Source organism: Amia ocellicauda, chromosome 7 (assembly GCF_036373705.1).
Source record: "Amia ocellicauda isolate fAmiCal2 chromosome 7, fAmiCal2.hap1, whole genome shotgun sequence".
NCBI lineage: Eukaryota > Metazoa > Chordata > Actinopteri > Amiiformes > Amiidae > Amia > Amia ocellicauda.
The window spans coordinates 9,680,730-9,701,587 of NC_089856.1; the positions used below are offsets into that span (position 1 = coordinate 9,680,730).

General features: G+C 44.0%; 1 protein-coding gene across 1 annotated transcript; it reads left to right on the forward strand.

The window, feature by feature from the left end:
* The first annotated feature begins 575 nt into the window (after positions 1 to 575).
* On the forward strand, positions 576 to 18,832 carry csrnp2 (cysteine-serine-rich nuclear protein 2). The gene is made up of 5 exons (XM_066708280.1): positions 576 to 2,192; positions 9,804 to 9,976; positions 10,308 to 10,567; positions 10,762 to 11,058; positions 11,245 to 18,832. Exons 2-5 carry the CDS (start codon positions 9,817 to 9,819, stop codon positions 12,160 to 12,162), a joined length of 1,635 nt encoding a protein of 544 aa, XP_066564377.1. The 5' UTR covers positions 576 to 2,192; positions 9,804 to 9,816; the 3' UTR covers positions 12,163 to 18,832.
* The last annotated feature ends 2,026 nt before the right edge of the window (positions 18,833 to 20,858 follow it).

Sequence of the window (20,858 nt, forward strand, 5' to 3'; positions counted from 1 at the left end):
TAAGATGAAGGTTTAAACTTGAATCACACATGGATAAACTATAGTTTTAATTTGTATTGTAACTGCTCTGTGTGGCACAGGTCTAGTTATGTGCCAGGGGGCAGCACTACAATACTTGGCACATAGGTCTAAAAGTAACCTTGCATTTATATTTCTAAAATGGAGCTTTGTGGTTAGGCCTGGGATCCTTCACTCTGCTAACAAAATGTAGTCCTGGAGCTGTCAACATCACGCCGCCATATTCAATTACTTTGACCCTAGATGAACAGCACATTTGTACTGGTCTGTTTTCACTCCTGCATATTGCAGTAGACACAGACCTTAAACAGGATAATGGTATCTTGACGGGTTTGTCTGGTAAACTGAAGCTGGGACCAATTCCAGACTTAATTCCAGTCACAAGTTAAGGCAGCTGGGACGCATTTGGCCCGGTATGCGTCGTGATGATGGCCGTACAGACAGCACGGTGTAGTCCTGTACCGCGCAGACGCACGCACGCACGTCCGCAGTTTGCTGCGCAGGCGCGGGGCCGGTGCCGGGGTTGCCATGACGACCAGGCCACGCGTCCCGCGGCTCGGCTCGGCTGTGCGCGCGCTCGGGAGGAGGCGGTGAGGCCGTTTATTCGCGTTTATTTTCTACCACAAATGTAACCTTAACATGTATATCTATCGAGCGCTTTGTTTACAGGCCTATTTACTTCTGCGACTTCTTAAACCTACATTCGGTGTATTGGAAACATTTAACACAACTACACTACAGCACAGTCGCCACCCGCTTTCCTCCGACTGCGTTTACATTTGTTTAAAAAAAGACTCGACGTGCTTTACGTACAAACCGAGCCCTCTTCGTCTGCGCTAGTGAATGTACAGCCCCAAACGGGGAGGCCGTTTCTTTTCCTCCTCCCCCCTCTGGAAATCATTTGACTTGCAAAAAGCCAAACGGAACCAGTCTGTTGAAGCGGGTTCTGGGAAGTGTAGTTTCCCGCTACCTTTCTTGACGTAGCGCCGCTGTATCCGTGTTCCTGTGTTGGTGTGATTTCGACTATTCAAACGCTCAGTTCAAACCCTTTGCATCACGTTTCACACCAAGCAATGGTTACAGTAGACCGTATTCTAATACATTCATAGCATGCGTTTTATAGCAACATGTAGCCCGCAGTTTAGCCAATGCAATAGCTGTACTATTCTAATCAGCCTTTTATTTATGCATTTTTAAAGTCTAAAGTCGAATAAGAGAGCGCTTTGGTAAAAAATAATATCAGTAAATAATTCCACTCCGTTGATCTAGCTTCAATAGGAATGAACGGCTAAATAGCAGGTCTTTGTCCGTGGTTAAGCCGCATAGACTACATCTCCCGACTTCCTCCGCGGCCGGCATGTGTGCACTGTACCCGTGATGTCACTCGGGGTATATATGGCTACAGTATAGCATTCCAAGCCCTATTGTTACATTGTAACAAACCGGGGCAGCTGGAGGGAGACGGAGGGCTGCAATCCGCCTAGATCTGGAACATACATTTTTGTAACGGAAAGGAAACCACGGACTTAAGGGGGTTTACGAGCTACACCGGCGAAAAAAAAAAATCAAAATAAAACGTACACCAAAAAGATAAAGCCGCCCGGGTCACACAGGCAGCAACGCACACAACGGGCGAAGCGGATTGTTCGATATGCAGGCATATTAAAGGAATCGGGGGGAAGTCGATATTTTTTTCCAAGCAACCACCCTTCCTTTTTATAACTAAAACAATAATAAAAAAACACGTATACATATACAATACACTCAGTCCTCCTCTCTCCCGACTGCCCCAGGTTAATCGCTTTAAAACATTTCTCATTAATGTTATTACTAACCACACACAGCACTGTTTAAATTGACAACCGGACAGTTTTTTTTCTCTTTTGTAGATGTGCATTTATTTTTTTCAATGTTGCAACCGAACTAGTGGAAGAACCGGCGCATATATAGCCTATACGTCCACACACACACATTACATTCTCTTTTCTCCAAAGCTAAGCGTTTTTCCTAGCAGCAGGACTCGCCCTAGTATAGACGGCAGTCGTCTCCCATGATAAGCTCTGAAAGAAGAAAGAAAGACGCAGCGAGAAATATATTGAATAATATATTGTACGGGAGAAAAGAAGAGGAACCCACGCCCTGACAGAAGGAAAACGGATCTCATTTCTCATAAGGTAAGAAGCCGACATCTGCCTTTCCCTGATTGCGGAGAAAGCCCGATTCGCTGGCAGACTTGGGCGTTCAGTGCCGGGCTGCGTTTTGTCAGTGTGACACTGCTAAGCTGGGTGCGCTGAGGAGGGCAACCAGGCTTCCACGACCAATTGGCTTAAACTACCGCTTCCCTTGTCCCAGTCTGCCTGCATCTCTCTTTTTCGGGATCCCTCTGTCCACGAGTCTATCCAGCCGGTCTACTCTTTAAACGCCTCTGCGTGCATATTCAGTCAGGGCTTCTATACAGAGCTACGGGCTGCCTTTGCAAAATGTCTGTCATTTGATGTTTTTTGGGGGAATCGCAGGAAGCTTGATATTGAATTGTGGGTGTATGTACGTGCATACCTTAGTACATTGCCAGGTACTTGATGTGCAATATAATACTATAGTACATGTGCAATTTTATTCCTAAACTACAAAGTAACCTGCATTTGATTTTTCCAGTGGGTCTTGGATACATGGACACTTTTGCACATTACATATTATCATGCCTGTGTTGTTCGTCCAGGCAAAGTCGCAGTCTTTCTATTTGTTGGTGTGTGTACATCAGCATTTCCTGTGCCTGTATCCCTCTTTATTCCATTTTTTTATGCAAATCTGAAACCTGATGCAAGAGCCTAGGTTGTCATCGCCCTGTGCCTGGGTGCGAGTTTTGTAAGTGCATGCCATGTGTTGCATCACTGGCGACATCTTTACAGGTCAGATCGAAACACCCATTCGAAATGCCTGTTGTTGTAGGTGATGGCTCGTCTTTCTGCGTTTAAGAGCCCTGGGAGGCTGGTTTTTTGTTTCTTCTCAGGCTCTGTGAGGCTGGGGCTGCACAGTATCATGCGAACACCAGGGGCTGGCTCTGACATCCACCACTGCCCTGCTCTGGCCTTTTGTTTGTAGGGGTGGAAGGGGATAATATGCTTTTTCTGTATGTAGATCTATCCCTTTCCCACATTTTCTACAATTTAATATACCACTGTAGCTAGCCCTCTTGTAGGTTTATCTCAATCAAGGGCACACATGGTGTCATCCATAGGCCAGCCCGGGGGGAAAACACTGGACCTCACTTGTCCAAGTTTTAAGGAGTTCTTTGGTCTAATAGAAGGCAAACACTCTGTGCTGTTATTTAATATAAATTAAAATATACATGTATGTATGTGTATACAATGGGAGTCCACAGCAGCGGTGTTGCACGTAACAATTCGAGTGCAGGGAGAGCTAAGCTGTGTCCCAGATGAAATGCTCCCTGTTACCTACGCACTTGGATCACCACAGGGAGGGGTGGTTGGGGTTGTGGCCAGCAGTCAACAAGTCACATAGCTGGTAACTTGGAGATAATCAGTCTTAGATATCAGCTTCATCCTTATCTTCGGTTTCTTTTTTCCCAGCTGAGATATGAATGCCTTAATTAGACTGATAATTTGTTTAATTGGTACAAATTAATGTTTTGCAGTTCTCTACTCTGTCTGTTTAAAGCTCCCTGCAAAAAAAGACCAGTGCTGGAGAAAGGGCCCGAGCCCGTGTGTCTTGGCAAAAAAAATATTGGAAAAGACCCACTGATCAGCTATGGTCTGAATTCCTCACTGTGGTGATACATTCTCAGGTAAATGATGTGCGCAGTTGGCTGGGTGAAGTGTAGCGCACTGGCAATGAAAGGAGACCACAGTCCATCCCCTCTTTTGATGGTGGGCTAATTTGCCCAGATTAAATGCCCCATTCCAGTCAAAGGTTTTGAGCCACGTATTGTGATTGCGTTACATCGTTCTTAAAGCACTATGTCCTTATTCATATAAAAATGCAGCTGCAGTAAAGAATTTCAGGATTGTTGTTCCAGTGGGTGATTTTGTTTCAGAAAGATGCAGGGCTGCCAGAGAGAATTTGACAGGAGTTGAGCTCTTGGGAGAAGCTGTTTTTGTTTTTGTTTTCTTCGACAGGTTTGTTGGGATGGATTTCACTGGGTTAAGCATATTGCAAAAGCAACCCCGGCTAAGGAGCTCTTGTCTGCATTCAGGCATCGGTAATCCTTCTCGACCCTCCCTGTGGTTCCTCTTCAACAGGTCGAAATGCACTGCCCCTCGCTGCCTCCTGCTATGCCTGTTCTACCTCCAATTGCCTCTGTCACAGTTTGAGGCAGGCAGTGGTCAGTAAATGGTCACAGCTGACAGTATCATATCTTTAAGCAAAGCTGCCTCCCTCCTCTTTCTGCAAGACAGAGCCACTTAGCCCGGATGCCTCCCTCCCAGTGTCTGTACTATAAACACTAGCTCACTTTAGGTCTTATCTTGTCTATCAGCTGTGGCCGGTAGCCTGTAGCCCAGCCTGCCCCCCTTGATCCTCCTGCTCCCTACTCAACCCCTAGAAGAGTCTTAACTCGATCGGTAAGGTTTGCTGTAGTTACGGCCTTATGTCTTCTGTGTTTGTATGTTGCCTGCCATTAAAGCTGTGGTCAGCTACCATCAAGCCATTTTTATTCCCCATCTAACATTGTTGAGTCTCATAATGGCAACAGACTCTCAACCCTCCTGTGCAACATGGCCTAAACAAGATCTGTTTAACTCTTTGTGCAGGACTGGCTTTGATAATATAAAAAAGAAAAAAATAATCTTGTAAGGGTTACCATACACAAAGGAATTCATAGATCTATAGAGGATCTGGTAAAATAATTTCAGAAATAGCCATAATTCCACCTGAATCAGTAGATTTTTTTCTGCCTGTTATCAGTTAAAAAGGTAAATTCAGGCTGTAGAGGGAACACAGTAAATTTAAAAAAAAAATTGGGAATCGCCAATTATTTTTTGTGATGTACCCCCCATTTTTGGAATTGCCAGTTGTGCTGCTGCATCTCGGCTCGTCGTTATGACTCCCACCACCTCATGTGGGGAGGGTGAGGATGTACAACCAGGCTACACTGATCCTAGCCGTCCTTGAGCCACCCATCTCTTTTCTCCGTGCCGGCTACACAGCCCGAGACGAGCCGATTTAACCCGCCCCAGCCCAGGGTGGCGCTGAGCCAATTCTGCGGCACCACTGAGCTCCCCCAGTCACAATTGGATAATGACACGATCTTGGATCGAACCAGTAAACCTCAGCTCATAGGGCTCAGTCTGGGTGAGCACCTCTTACTGACTGAGCCACTCAGGAAGCCCGGCACACTCGATTTATTAATCTCCTATTCATTTTAATTCTCAACCTTCAACATCTCTAAATTTGGCAGTTAAAGCATGTATAGAAACTGAAACTATAAACCCTCTAGCCTGCACATAACATGAGGAAGGTAGGAAACTGTGACTCAAGTGTTTTTGAGAGGGCAAAGAAAAAGTAATTTGACCTTTGTGTGTGTGTGTGTGAGAGAGAGAGACGGCTCGGCTATGATAGGTTAGCCAGTGCGGTGGACTTTGCAGCGGTTTTGTGTATAGGGCCTCGGTCATTACTGGAGGATTATCATAATCGGTTGTTTTCACAATACTTGACAAGTCTGAGAGTGACTGTTTGAGAATGTGAGTGAGAGTAAGAGAGAGAGAGGGAGGACTCGGAAGGGGAAACTGGACAGATTCCTTTGCAGTGCCATTGGGAGGAGAAGGAGGGTTAGTGGTGAGGGTCAGAGAGATACAGGACATCACTTGGGTGTGCATTCAACTCCCAAACCTCCTGAGAGTAACAAGTGAAAACTCTCATGAACTTTTCCATCTTCATTTTAACTATTTTTTCTCTCAGAGATCTAGCAATTCAGTCCTATACCTGGAGTTACTGCAATGTCGTATTTTGCGGATTGATCTTTCTTCATTACAAATGCATTGATTAAACATTCATCCAAACCCCCCCCAAACCCCCTATTTGCATAGCTAGCTCTCTTCATAATTACCATCTTCCATCTGGCTGGCTGGTTAATTAGTCTTTTCAGATCTAGCGCCAATGGGACTAGGCCAATGCCCTAAAGCAATGCCACCTTGTTGAAGCAAATGCCGTCTTTCAGATGCTACGCTGAGCTCTGTGGATCGGGTGGGAGCAGGAATGGGGTGGAAAATCACACTGTTGAGGTACCTGCAAATGCTCCAGACCACGACATGGAGGGTTGTGCAAGAGCAGGCTTACACAGACAACACTGTGCTTTTGATCTCCTCTTCCTTAGCAACGGCAGACCTTGAGAGCAGCACTTTCAAGGTCTCCTGTTTCCAAGGAAACGGGGGAACTTCGAAGCACAGTGTTTTCTGTGTAGGCCTCTTCAAACAGTCTTATATAGTGTATGGGCAGCTCTATCCAGAATAATAGTATTACCATGGGGGGGAAAAACATACTATTGTGTAATCATAGTCTAGTGCAGAAAAGTATAGTGGAAGAATGGTAAAACTATAGTGGAAGTGGGATCAATTACTGGAAAACTTAATGATTTTTACCATAAGGGGCAATCTGATCTCCTTGTAGTCACAATAACCCTTGAGGGTGAATGTAACTCCCCCCTCTATGCCTGCTAGACCCATCTTCTGTTCAACAAGCTGCAGTCTTTCAATCAGACAACAGCAGGAACTGGGCACTTAAAGCTTGCTGCCTTGTGTTGAGTTGGTCTGTACAGGCAGAAACCATATGAAATGTCTTGCTTTTCTGCGTCATCTGTAGTGTCTTTCTCAGCTATGTAATGGGAGTGCTAGGATATTCATGTGAAAATCTATCTATCTATTTAATATCCCTACCCAAGACCAGTCCTCCTGGTATTAATAAGAGGTTTGTCTTGTCTTTCTGAACTTTGAGGCCTAAACCCAAAGCTGTGTGCTCGTGTCTCTGTATGTGTCTGTGGGAGTGCGTCTGTGTCAGTGTTTTCTTTCTTTATTTCCTTATTTTAGCTGCCTAGATATGGAACAGACAGTTGATCCGAGGCCAGTTATGTAAACTGTGCCTCCCGGTTGCTAAGGAAACGTGAGCTAGCTCCACAATCTTAATAGAATTTTCACGGTAGACAGAGAGCGAAGGATGGTGAGAGAATGAGAATGAAAGAGACTAGGTCACCTTTAGGGGCAAGAGACCTGTGTGAGAGACAGGCACTCTCTCCCAGAGACTCACACGCTGTATTGAGCCACGCAGCCACGCAGCAAGTCAAATCAGCCTCCAGGCAGGCAGGCGGTGTGTTGGACACGCACAAGGGTGCAGACAGACATGTAGATGCTCACCTTAGTCAGAACAGTACAATGTATGAAACTGGTTGTGGACAAATAATTGTGCTGGGCTGTGTTATTTTATTATAATTTTTTCAGTAAATGCAAAATTCCTTTTGACATGATATCCCATTTAAAGCGGAGAATGAATACCTATGGTTTTCAGTTACAGGAGCTAGCGTGTAAATATCACGCAGTAAAAAATTAGAACATTTCAACAGCTTTTGAGAAATTACCTAGCCTTTTCTGTACAATTTGGCAGTTTGCAGAAATATTAAACCTGACGGGGGATGGGATTTTTTTTGTTGTTCATTCGTTTGTCAAGGACATTGTCTTGTCCTTAATCATTTTGAAATTTACCCATTTCCTACACATTCCCCTCCACCTGTTTTTCTGTAGTTCTTGCGTGTTTTTGAAAACTATGGGTGAAAGCAGGATGGTCTTAAAGGTGACAGTAATCCTTTCCATAGGTGGTGACAGAAGCAGAATATTTTGCCCTTTTCTCTGGCAGGGGCATTCCAGTTCATCCCAGAGGGGTTCTATGGAATTGAGGTCCATGCTAGGTTTTACAGCACTGTTCTCCTTGAACCACAGCTAGCCTCCCTGCTCTGTGACCCAGTGTGAAGATGGGGCAGCACCATAAAATTCCATCCAAACTCTAGTGAAATAATATCCCTATGCATGTGGCTGGTCACACTTCCCTTCACAGAAATCCACCTCTATGAGGCATATGACCTCTATAATGAGTGGAGGCAGGCCTAATCCCATTTATGTTTGGTGAAATGACAAGTTTTCACCAACAGGAGACAAAAAATATCTCTTGACGTTCCTAAACGTTATAAAATATACCTCCAAGATATATGTACAGGCTTTACAGTGCCACTAGATGTTCTGTTCAGAACTCCAGAACTGATCCGTCTGTCTTGACTTGTGCTCGTTGTCTCTGATTCTGCTTAGTCACTGTCTGCAGAGGGAGTGCGCTCAGTGGAGTTGAGTGTGAAGAGCTTTCCCTTTGTCATTCTGTGGCCATACCAGCCTCCGCCATGTTCAGTGCCTCAGCTGGCTCTTACCCACGAGTAGAGTTCAGTGCCTGCGGTTTATATATTCAAATTTGTATTCTTCTGCCTGCCTCTTGATAGATCTCGGAGCTGAGGCAGTGTCTTAATCAAACTAAATGAAGGCAGTGATCCATAGGCCTGATCCTGATGCTTTTGTCACCCGTTCTTTAGAATCAATTTACTGTTGATTAAGCAGAGGAGGGGGGGAAAGGATCTAAAAGGCTTCTGATTTGGATATAAATGAGGCTACTTTACCTGTGACTTGTTTTGTACCAGACCGTAGCTCCCCGTGTGCTTTTTCTCGTCATCTCTTTTTGCAAGTTTAGCAATGTCTCCTGATGCCATTTTTTGAGTTCTACCAACCTAGCCTGATGATCCGTCAACCCAAGTTTGCTTAAATCTGTCTAGGACAAATATTTAGGTCCTTTTTGCTATTTATAGAAATCTGAGTGTTGAATAAGAAGTGTGGATGGCTTGATGACTGCTGGTTACAGCTTTGGCAGTAAAATATGACCACCCATAATTTTGCAGTAAATTACTTCCACTACTATACAATAACTGTAGCATGCATGCAGCTTAAAAGGAGGTGTAACAATGGCTGGCATTTTGTTTGTAATTATTTCTTGCCTTATGTTAGACTCCAATGATTTCCCAGCGAGCTTCGTTAGCCACACCTGAGGTTCGTTAAGACCAATTTCACAGTCGCTTGCAGCCTAATTAAAAAGGCTTAACATCTCTCAGTTTCCTGGATTTTGTTTGTCATCTTCATCTCTTGCCAGGTCTTTGCTTCTGCTAGAAGACTGTGTTTGCCCACTTCATCAGGGCGTACATTTTGTGGCCTGTCTGGCCATTGGTGGAATGTATGACCAACCAGAGAAAAGAAACCATCGTCTTGTATGATCTATATGCTCTTTAAAGGGCAAATAGTGTCCTTGAGAGGAACGCTTTGAATGGAAGCAGCCTGGGGCACATAAAATAATAGAAAATAAACAATAGGAGAATGTGTGCCTGTTTTGTTAGCAATAGACCCCAAAAAGCTTTCCAGATGAGATTTGACATGTTTTTTGTCATAAATATTGCATTACAATGTTCCTTAATGATGTTTTATACTTTAAATTTGAAGTGTTTAAAAACATTTAAACTTATTTGTATTTTATAGTTACATAAATCCCCAACAAAACCCATAATAAACAACAATCAACCTAAATTTGAAACCCCTCTTCATTATGGTGTGTCCTACAGGGTTGTGGTCCACTGACTCCAACGTCCCTCTTGTGGTACACCGATGTATCTTCTTGATCTGAGTTGACGCTGGTGGCCGAGGCCTGAGCTACACTGTTGTGTGGTTGTCGTTGCGTGTTGTGTGTTGCGTGTGCAGGCGGCGGGGTCTGATGGAGGCGGTGTCGGGGCTCGGTCTGAAGAGGCGATTTGAGGAGGTGGACAGCGGCTCGCCCTACTCCACTCCCAAGGACTCGGATGATGAGATCTCCAGCAGCGACAGCGCTGACAGCTGCGACAGCCTGAACCCTCCCTCCAGCTCCACGCTCACACGTGAGGAACTCGTACAAAACCCCACAGCTCACCATGCATCACACTCGGGCGCAGTTAGCAGATGTACGCTGGGATGGAGACAAGTTTGCTTGTCAGTTTGAGACATTTTCCAGATTTGACAACCTGCAGTCTCATGCTCATTATTTATGTCAGTTGCTGGACATTATTATTATTATTGTTTGGTTTGTTTTCTCCCATCTTATTTTTAGAAAATGTGCACAAACATACACATTCACTCATTTTAAATCTTTTTTCTTCTCCCACCTCTTTTCTCTCTTCTCCCTCTCCCTTCACTCTTTGCCTCCCATTCTTCTGTCTTCTCGCCCTGCAGCCACGTCTATCCTCCGCCGCCAGAAGCCCCCTGGCCGTAAGAGTGTGCGCTTCGACGCAGTGACTGTGTACTACTTCTCGCGGCGGCAGGGCTTCACCAGTGTGCCCAGCCAGGGTGGCAGCTCACTGGGCATGGCACGCCACCACAGCGCCATCCGTCGCTACACCCTGGGGGAGTTCGCCCGCGAGCAGGAGAGCAGCCACCGCCAGGCCCTGCGCCAGCACCTGCGCCAGGAGAAGCTCAATGCCCGCAAGCTGAAGGTCAGTGAGGGGTTCCGACATCTGCGCTGTGCTCTCGGTCACTCCTCCTGCCTCTCGCCCACAAATTGGGTTTGTGGCAGTAGGTCAGGGTTAAATAATTAGTGATTACAAATCAGTGGGTACTAGGAAAGAGAGAGGTTTAAAATTTTTTATAGAAATCGAGCCATGTCTCTCTTTCTTTCTCCCTCCCGCAGCTGACCCGCAATGGCACTGTGGAGTGCGCCGAGGCTGAGTCCCTGACTCTGGAGGATGTGTCGGACGAGGACATCGATGTGGACAGCGTGGAGGTGGATGACTACTTCTTCCTGCAGCCGCTGCCCACCAAGCGGCGCCGCGCCCTGCTCCGGGCCTCGGGGATCGCCCGCATCGACGCGGAGGAGAAGACCGAACTGCGCGCCATCAGGCTTTCCCGTGAGGAGTGTGGCTGCGACTGCCGTTTCTACTGCGACCCCCAGAACTGCGGCTGCAGCCAGGCAGGCATCAAGTGCCAGGTAGCGGGGTTCCCCTCCTCCTCCTCCTCTACCTCTTTTATCTGTAGTCTTACATTTGAAGGGCTCCCCTGCACCCCCACAAAAGGCACATTCCATCTCGGTTCAGTCCTTGTTTTGCCGCCTCCTTTCGTTTTTGTATTCTGTGTCTCTGTAATGATCGTTTCTGATGTCTCTCTCCCTGGGCAGGTGGACCGGATGTCGTTCCCCTGCGGCTGCTCGCGGGATGGCTGTGGGAATGTGGCGGGACGCATCGAGTTCAACCCCCTGCGGGTTCGCACCCACTACCTGCACACCATCATGAAGCTGGACCTGGAGAAGAAGAGGCAGATGGGTGGCTGCGAGGGTCCTGAATTGGCCGTGCCTCTGCACCCGGCCTCTCCTGAGCCCACCCAGGCCGCCCTCCCGGCCCCCCTGGACCCGGACGCCACGGCACAAACCCAGCCAGGCCTTGAGCAGAGCGAGGCTGAGTACCAAGCCCAGCGGGACAGCCTGGACCGGGAGAATGAGGCGGCTGTCCTGCACCTGCAGAGTGCCGAGGAACAGGAGCGCCGGCGGGAGCAAGAGGAGGGGCAGGGGGTAGACAGTGGTGCCACCCTGGGCATGTGCCTGCTCCCTGAACCCCTTATGCCATCCCAGGAAGGCATGGATGGGGCGCCGGAGGAGGCCGAGCCCGTGATTGTGCAGGGGGACTTCCCCCCCGGCGCCTCCGTCCTGTGCTTCACAGAGAACCAGGTGGGCCCCCACCACCAGGCCTTCCTGAAGGACTCCTCTCTGGTTTACTATCAGATAGACCCCATGGAGACGGCATCCATGGGCCTTCATGGGGCACTGGGGGAGGAGATGACCAATGGGTACAAGGACTGTGGTGTGATGGAGGGAGATGGGAACGGGGGGGTCAGCGGAGGAGATGCCAAGCTGGTGGAGCCCTGCCCCCGGGGTTTGGACGAGACCGGGGAGACCTTGGTCCTGCCCGTCTCTGAAAACTGCCTTGAAGGCGACAGCGGGCACCTCGAGGGGCCCTCCCAAAGTCCCGAGGGGCTGCCCCCCGAGGGGGCTCACTTTGCCTTCGAAGGGGAGAGCGCCCCACCGCCCTCGGACGCTTAGCTTCTCACTTTTTGCGGATGTTTTGCACAATAGCCTACAAAAAGCTTGTTGCCTATTATTAATGGTATAATAATAATGATAAATAATAATAATGATTAATAATAAATAAATGTAGGTGGGTTTTATCCAGAAATACGCACATTTAAAAAATATATATAAGATGAAGAAAGAAAAAATCTACTTAGTGTTGCAATTACAGAGATAAAGAAGTAACATCTTCAGAGGTTTCTATGGTTCGGTCTCCCAGTGGTTCTGTTGTCGTGTTGGATGAATAAGGAAATGGATGCACATTGAGGCGTGTGGACGGGGCTGGACATTGTCATCCCAGTGTGTTAATACCTCATCAAGTGCTTGAATGGCACCAGGGCCTGGCAGTGCCAAAGCTGTGCACATACTAACACTAATGCTAGTAATAATAATAATAATAATAATAATAATAATAATAACATTCTCCGTCCCCCTCAGCGCTTTTCACTTAGAACACGAAATCAAGAGACGAGCGGTCTCTACGTTTTTGTGAGTCTACAGTTTTTCTACTGCTTTGCATATTATCCACCTATAATGTGTAAAGCTGTTTACAGTGTCTTAAGTGGAATGAAATCTTCCTATAAGCACACCTCCTTTCACCAGGCACAGTTGGGTCAGTCCTGGCTCAGTTACACTGGCTCTGATTAGAATGTCCACTGGGAGTTCTGGGACTATTTTTGAGTCGGGAAGGATGGATATGTGTCATAAAGGTTTTAGTGTTGGCAGAGACGGGAAGAGGGTGCTTAGTACTCCGTTTTCAGATCGGAGGAGGGTCACATCTACAAGAGCAAACTGACCGATCCAGCAATCTGGTTGATTGTATGTTATTATGAAGAAGGTACTTCATAATAACATACAATCAACATGCAATGTAAAAAAATCCTCCAATATTTACTACAGCTTTGACAGGGAACCACACACACTGTTCCATTTTAGTAGTGAACTATTTTATGACCCATTTCACACAACTGCCCTCTACCTTGACACACATTAATCTGACTGTTTAGCACAACCAGTTTATTTGCTTTAAAAAGGGCCAATACGAATCCTTTTTGTTTTAAATGTTTGCCAGTGTAAAAACAGTACTCTGCTGTAAACTACAAAGCCCAGTGCTTTTAAAACCTGCACCTTGGACACAATTACGATAAACCACAGAGCATCGCAAACATCTTCAATTCCAATACTTTGGCATTGTACTTTATACTGGGCCTAATACACACACAGTCCTGCAAAACAAAACAAAACAAAAAAAGGGATGATAATGTAGTTTTTTTTAGTAGGTCTCAGTTTAATATGACTGAACTCTGTATGTGATAAACTAGTAATCACATAACTACATTTCTGTGTCATACGTTTTTTTTAAATCAAATATGTTTCTGTTACAATTATTAAACACTAGATGGAGTACATGCTCTACTTGAAGTAAATATTGGAGGAAGGAGAACATGGCATTCCTTATATTCGTTTTTTCACCAGGAAAGATTCTAGTAAATCACCTTGCCTGTGATGACCGTTGGCGTTGACTCTCGGCCTTGCCATCCATGCGTTGTCCCTCTCTGTTTATGTGGTCTAAAGCATAGGTCACAATAGACCTAACATTCATATTTATGAAAGTAGGTTCTTATAAAGGCAACACTGTAAGCATATTAACAGCAATCGAGTAATAAAATGTGTTTTGTGTAGTTCACATCCACCTAAGCCATATTTACGCACCTGGAATGATGATAAAACTGGCGGTAACGTTCGCAGAACTCAGAGTCGCCTCGTTAAAATGGAGGATCACATTTTTTAAATAAGGAGGTGCCTGAAGATTCCCAGTAAATATTTGCTGCTATACATACATTAGCACAGTTATATGATTGAACAATACGTGAGATAGTAACCGAAATATATCTAAAAAGCTGCTGATTGTGTATGCCAGTCAATTTTATTGAACTGGAAAATTTGCTTTTTTATGTGGTAGTACTAGCAGTGGGGTTTGTGCAAACGAGGGAGGAGAATTTCACATGCACCCCTCCTCATTGCCAGGGAAGAGTGACCATTTGGAGATGCGGTCGCTAAGTTCAAGCTTTGTTTCATTGCTGAGCAACCCTTGCAGACTTGAATAGGCTCTGCAGTCTGCAGGTAAGACCAACAAAATAATGAAATGATAAAGAAATACCAACTTCACAGAACCAACACAGACTGCGTTTTATGTCAGTCAATCTATTACTATTAAATGTCAGCACTTAATTTCAGTGAACGAATGCTCAAATGCCTGGAATCCTATGTTCAGCTAGAGAAGGGTGACCAACAGTGGTCCTGGAGAGCCACAGGGCCTACAGGTTTTAGTTTTATCCAGATCATTAACTGCTTAATTGAAACAATTATGGCAAATTATAAATTTGGCGAAATGTATGTGTTCAAGGAATCCAGTGATTGGTGGTTTAGAGAGACCTGTAAAATCTCTTCAGGAACAGGGCTGCCCCCCCTGGACTAGAGACTAGAGTACTTGTGTAAAATTGTTCAGATTCACAGAACCACACACCACTGAAGGACAGCAATTATCTTTGCAAATTAATTAAACTTGTTCAGGATGTTTCATAGATTCTTTGTAACGATGGCTTATGAGCCAAAACCTTCATATTGTGACCGTAGATGGTACCATTCATTGTGAAGTAAACGTTTAGCACTTTGTTCTTTCACTCCATGCATATATGAAGGGGTCATATCTGACCCCTGGTTTTGATAACCATATGTTGCCTTCCGCTATATATACAGCTCACATTTTATATAAGCTACATAGAAAGCAACATTTAAACATAGGCCTACAGCGTTAGTAAAGAAACCAGTTATTAATAATTTTTAAAAAAAAGCAAATTTTTGGAATTTGTAATGAAAAAGTCAATATTTTCTTTCAGCCAATTTACCAATTTTACCCTACAGATTGTATGAAAAAATTATATTTTTCTTGATAGAAGAAATCTGAAGCATCTGGTGTTGCTGTAATTGGATAAAATAGTATATAATGCAAACAACAACGTTAATTAACATGGATATTTCTATGTTGCTTTTGTTATTAATATTATTATAATTAATAGTAATGCTAATAAAGAAAAGTGAAGTTGCAGGATTGAAACTGACACGAAGCTCTTTTAACCCTTCCAGGCCTTGATTACCTCTAGTCTTGCACTACTCTACCTAAAATAACATTGGGCAGTTCAAGACTAGTGCTAATCTGTGTCCGTGGAACCAGCCCTATGAGTTCTACATTGTCAAACGTGGTTTTGATTGCGTTGCATTATTTTCTTTTCATTACAAAACTCAAATTTATGAGATAAGGAACAATAAAAAAAAAGGTGAATTCTCTCTGAAAAGGGCTGTGTGAAATGTGAATCTGAGACATTCCTGTATATATCGTCGTTCCTAAACAAATTGACCTCCTGCAGTGTGCAATCCTCTGAGTGGCGGACACTCGGGTACGGTTCTGTGAAGGTGGTATGCGTCGATTGTGAGTTTGAAAACCCTGTTAAGAGAGAAGCAACACAGTAAATCTTGTTTAAAGTATTGTATAGTTTTTAATATCAATAATTTATGGAAACATGAATTGCATTTGTGCTTTCTATCTAGTGTGTATGTTACAAAAAGTGTCACTTATTTGGGTTGACAGATGACATCATTGTGTGGAAAAAAGGTGCTGTGTCTAGGTTTACATTCTATGTTTTTTTTTTTTAATCTTTAAAGCAAAGAGAACACTGCTCACTTTATAAATATATACGAAAAAATGTGTTTAAATAAGACGTCAGACACTGTAATGAATACTGACTCGACACGAATTTAATAATATGAAGGGTACTGTTCTACTGGTGACCAACATGAAAACAGTGTCTTGTTCGGAGAAACCTGTTTTTATTTAGGATTCAATATGTATGGTATATTGATTTAAACTGCCCACTACCTACAATAAAAACTTGATTTCTTCTGCAACCACACAAATAAAATCTTAGATATCATTTAAATCCAGCTGAATGCAATCTATACATTTATATATTTTCCCTGAAAGTAGAGCAGGCTTTGATATGCGTTTTGTGAGGCAGATTTCACTGTGAATACAATCGATTGTCATTGGCATGTGTTTTTTCTTACATTTACAGTCTAGCCAGGGGGGGCAACCCTTTCCTGGAGGGCCACTAACCTGCAGCTTATACAAATCAATCACTGGATACCCTGAACACATGGACATTGACTAATTAAGTCAATGACCCACAGTTAGCTCAATTAATCAATTCACGATCTGGATAAGACAAAAAACAGAAGGCAATTCGTCAATTTCCATGCATTCAAGGTATCCAGTGATTAGTGATTTAGAAAGACCTTTATAACTTGCAGGTCAGCAGCCCTCCAGGAACCTTGTTTGCTACCCCTGACCTAGGCTGATCAAATCTCTTTAACTGAACTGTTTGTATCATCAGACAGTTCAGAAAACAATCCAACCAAAAACTAAGCTCATTCAGCCAAGAAGATACTTTGACATTAGCATGAACTTGATTAGACTGTAGCATTAACCCTATTCCAAGTGCATTGAGGGGAGCAGTGTTCAGTGTTATTGGCCAGTACTTGAACGAGACTTTAATTTCCTCTGGAGGTAACATTCCCATTTCCATCCAGTCCATTTCAGTGGAATATGTACTGTCCAGGGGCTTGATCCCTCTCGGCCTGGTCTCAGCCATGGCTCTATTAAGTCCTTGTTCCCCAGCAAATATACCCAAGCCCATTACAACTGATGGTTGTACTTACAGATGGCAATTGACATCCAGGGGTTCTACGAGTGGCATTATGCCAGTGCAGTGAAAATAAAACTAAAAACAGAAGTGTGATGCTATTGAATAGAACGTGTAAGGTGGAGATTCCTTTTCCCAAAACAAGAAATGTAACTGCGGTTGGCTTGAGTCCGGACCGCTCTTGTGTTTGCTCATGGAGATGGTGGCTGGAGCCAGAGAAGAAATGTAATATCTGCAGCTTCACCCTTATGAAACCGCGAAGCTGTTCTGATGACCGGCACAGCACAACCTGTTCATTGTATTCCCACTTTTGCTGATCAACTTTTTCTTGTCACTCACTGGCTTGCCTGTGGCTTTTTTCAAAGCAAGTAGCGTTTTAGCAAGGGGGTTATGAACTCTAAGCTGTGCAATGCTTTTCATCGACTCATTGACCAGGCAGACTAAAGTGCCACCTACAGGAAACTGATGAGAACTGCACCCCACAGAGTCTGCTTTCTGAGTGCGGATGGTGGATGTGAAAGGCCATGTGAGGTCTGTACAGTGAGCGACAGTAAGAAGCATTGATAAACCATCGTGGTGTCCAAGCACTCTGAGTTTTTTTGTTATTTTGGTGTTCAAATTTGCTCCGAAATATGACACTGTATGCTATATTTGTCTGTATGCTTGTTTTTCTGAAGAGACTCAACGATCATTGCCAGCGGGGGAGGGGGCAGGCGGTTGAATTTGAAAGCTTTGATTTCCTCCCCCAGATGTGAAACGGATGAGTCGCTTTCCTGTGGATCAACGCAGTTTTGTGGGTGTGCGATTTTTCTGCTCCGTCATTCTGATGTATGCAAGCATCACGTTTGCACCCTCTTCCCACTGCACATGGTGGCACTACCAGCCTATGGGGTTACAGATAATATGCTGTCATTGTAATACATCAGTGGGTGAGAGGATACAGTCGAGGTCAAAACAGATCTTTGTGCTCCTTTGAAATCAACATGTTTTTACAAGTACCTTTTCAACTGACTGGGAATCAATAACCATATTTATGAATTCATTAAAAAAATGTATTATAATAACACTCCTGCTGCTACAAACCCACATCCATTCAATCTACTTCAATGGATTCTTACTGTAAACTGCCACTTGTTTTCATACTAAGGAATGCAAGTATAAACTGGTATATGGCCCTTAATACCCAGTAATAAATAATATCTATATGATATATATTAACTGGTAAATAATAGAGGGCTGGATGTTACAAATACCTGTTTCCTGCGTGAGAGGAGCTCAGATGGTTATTTTTTGATGTATGTATTCATGCCTTATTGCTGGTAAAGTTTTATTTTTTATGCTTTTCTCAGTGACTTTTTTTGTTTTGTTTTCCCAACTTCTTAATGCCAGCCAGATAGGTAAATAATAACATTATTATTATTAAACATTATATTAGTTTAGAATGGAGAAAATTCCTTTGGTTTCTGTGCTGATTTCGGAGCCCAGCTGTATCTGTTGTCAGTCATAGGGTTGCAGTGCTGTCTGATCACAACACATCTGAAAGTCGTGGGATCTGACGCCGACTGATTTATGCAGCCAGGTTTACTAATCATCAGGTATAATCCATTCTTTATCTGTAGTAGAAATTCCCCGGATTAATCGAGTGGAGTGGGATCTTCACTGGGATTAGGATGTGGTCAGTCTCCGAGTGATGGCAGCCCTACAATAAACTGTGAGATCGATGGCCATGGTGGGGAGTGGCGTGAAAGAGAGTTTGTTTCCAGAGTTCATATGTAAACCGTGAGAATGATGTTTACTGTAACTGGCACCTAACGGGAAGAAATCGAATAAAAATGAAAAATCTAAACATTTTTTATATTAAAAAATGCAAATCAAAAAAATAACATTCATTGCTGGTCTCTTTATTTGGATCCTTTATTTTTTATTTTTTATTAACATCTATGAATATTTCCAAGCTGTATAGAGTGATTTCTGATTTATCAGACCAATTTTAATACCATTAATAATCACACAGGTCACAAATGATTTATTATAAATGTCTGTTTAATCACTTGTACAGAGAAATGAGTGAGGCACACTTCTGGTCATCAATCAAGATTTCTGGTTTATGCTCAAACAAATATTGAATTGCTTTCCTTCAATTGCAAGTCTTTGGCAATTGAGGAAGATAAATCCTTAGGACCAGCACTGAGTGTGACCAACGAACAGAGCGATTGATACTGTAACCGTACAGAGATGCTCGACTCAAGCAAGTGGAGATGCTGGGGTTGCGAATTTCACTGAATCGAGTTAATATAACACCCCACATACACGCAAAGTGTCTCCGGTAAAACAAAAAATGTCTTTAAATTAGTGCTATAGCATGAGTCTTTTATGGGAGTATGGGCAGTCAAAACAAAGGCAAAGGAACACTTCTAGTGATTTACATGTGATTTTATTTAGGATTCTGATTAATTGTTTCTGATTAAATATTTCACTCTTTCAAATTTTATGTCCACTTAGTGTTCTTCCACAAAGGCTCATTTAAGGTTTATTGGTTTAAGGTGTTTCTTGGATAAAATTGACCATACTTGCCTTCACAGCAACCACATTAATTTATCCTATTGCAGGCAAGATCTAAAGAGGAAATGTAATATTGACCCTTTGGCCGGCTGCCACCTGCAATAGACCTATCTATAGAGACAGACGGGTTTTTGTAAGTCTTGTGGTGGCTGCTGATGTCATCTTTATACAGTGAGGGAAAAAAGTATTTGATCCCCTGCTGATTTTGTACGTTTGCCCACTGACAAAGAAATGATCAGTCTATAATTTTAATGGTAGGTGTATTTTAACAGCGAGAGACAGAATAACAAAAAAATCCAGAAAAACACATTTCAGAAAAGTTATAAATTGATTTGCATGTTAATGAGTGAAATAAATATTTGACCCCTTCGACTTCAAAGAGGTCAGACGTTTCTTGTAGTTGGCCACCAGGTTTGCACACATCTCAGGAGGGATTTGGTCCCACTCCTCTTTGCAGATCCTCTCCAAGTCATTAAGGTTTCGAGGCTGACGTTTTGGCAACTCGAACCTTCAGCTCCCTCCACAGATTTTCTATGGGATTAAGGTCTGGAGACTGGCTAGGCCACTCCAGGACCTTAATGTGCTTCTTCTTGAGCCACTCCTTTGTTGCCTTGGCTGTGTGTTTTGGGTCATTGTCATGCTGGAATACCCATCCACGACCCATTTTCAATGCCCTGTCTGAGGGAAGGAGGTTCTCACCCAAGATTTGACGGTACATGGTCCCGTCCATCGTCCCTTTGATGCGGTGCAGTTGTCCTGTCCCCTTAGCAAAAAAACACCCCCAAAGCATAATGTTTCCACCTCCATGTTTGACGGTGGGGATGGTGTTCTTGGGGTCATTCCTCCTCCTCCAAACATGGCGAGTTGAGTTGATGCCAAAGAACTCGATTTTGGTCTCATCTGACCACAACACTTTCACCCAGTTCTCCTCTGAATCATTCAGATGTTGGCAAACTTCAGACGGGCCTGTACATGTGCTTTCTTGAGCAGGGGGACCTTGCGGGCGCTGCAGGATTTCAGTCCTTCACGGCGTAGTGTGTTACCAATTGTTTTCTTGGTGACTATGGTCCCAGCTGCCTTGACATCATTAACAAGATCCTCCCGTGTAGTTCTGGGCTGATTCCTCACCGTTCCCATGATCATTGAAACTCCACGAGGTGAGATCTTGCATGGAGCCCCAGACCGAGGGAGACTGACAGTTATTTTGTGTTTCTTCCATTTGCGAATAATCGCACCAACTGTTGTCACCTTCTCACCAAGCTGCTTGGCGATGGTCTTGTAGGTCTACAATCTTGTCCCTGACATCCTTGGACAGCTCTTTGGTCTTGGCCATGGTGGAGAGTTTGG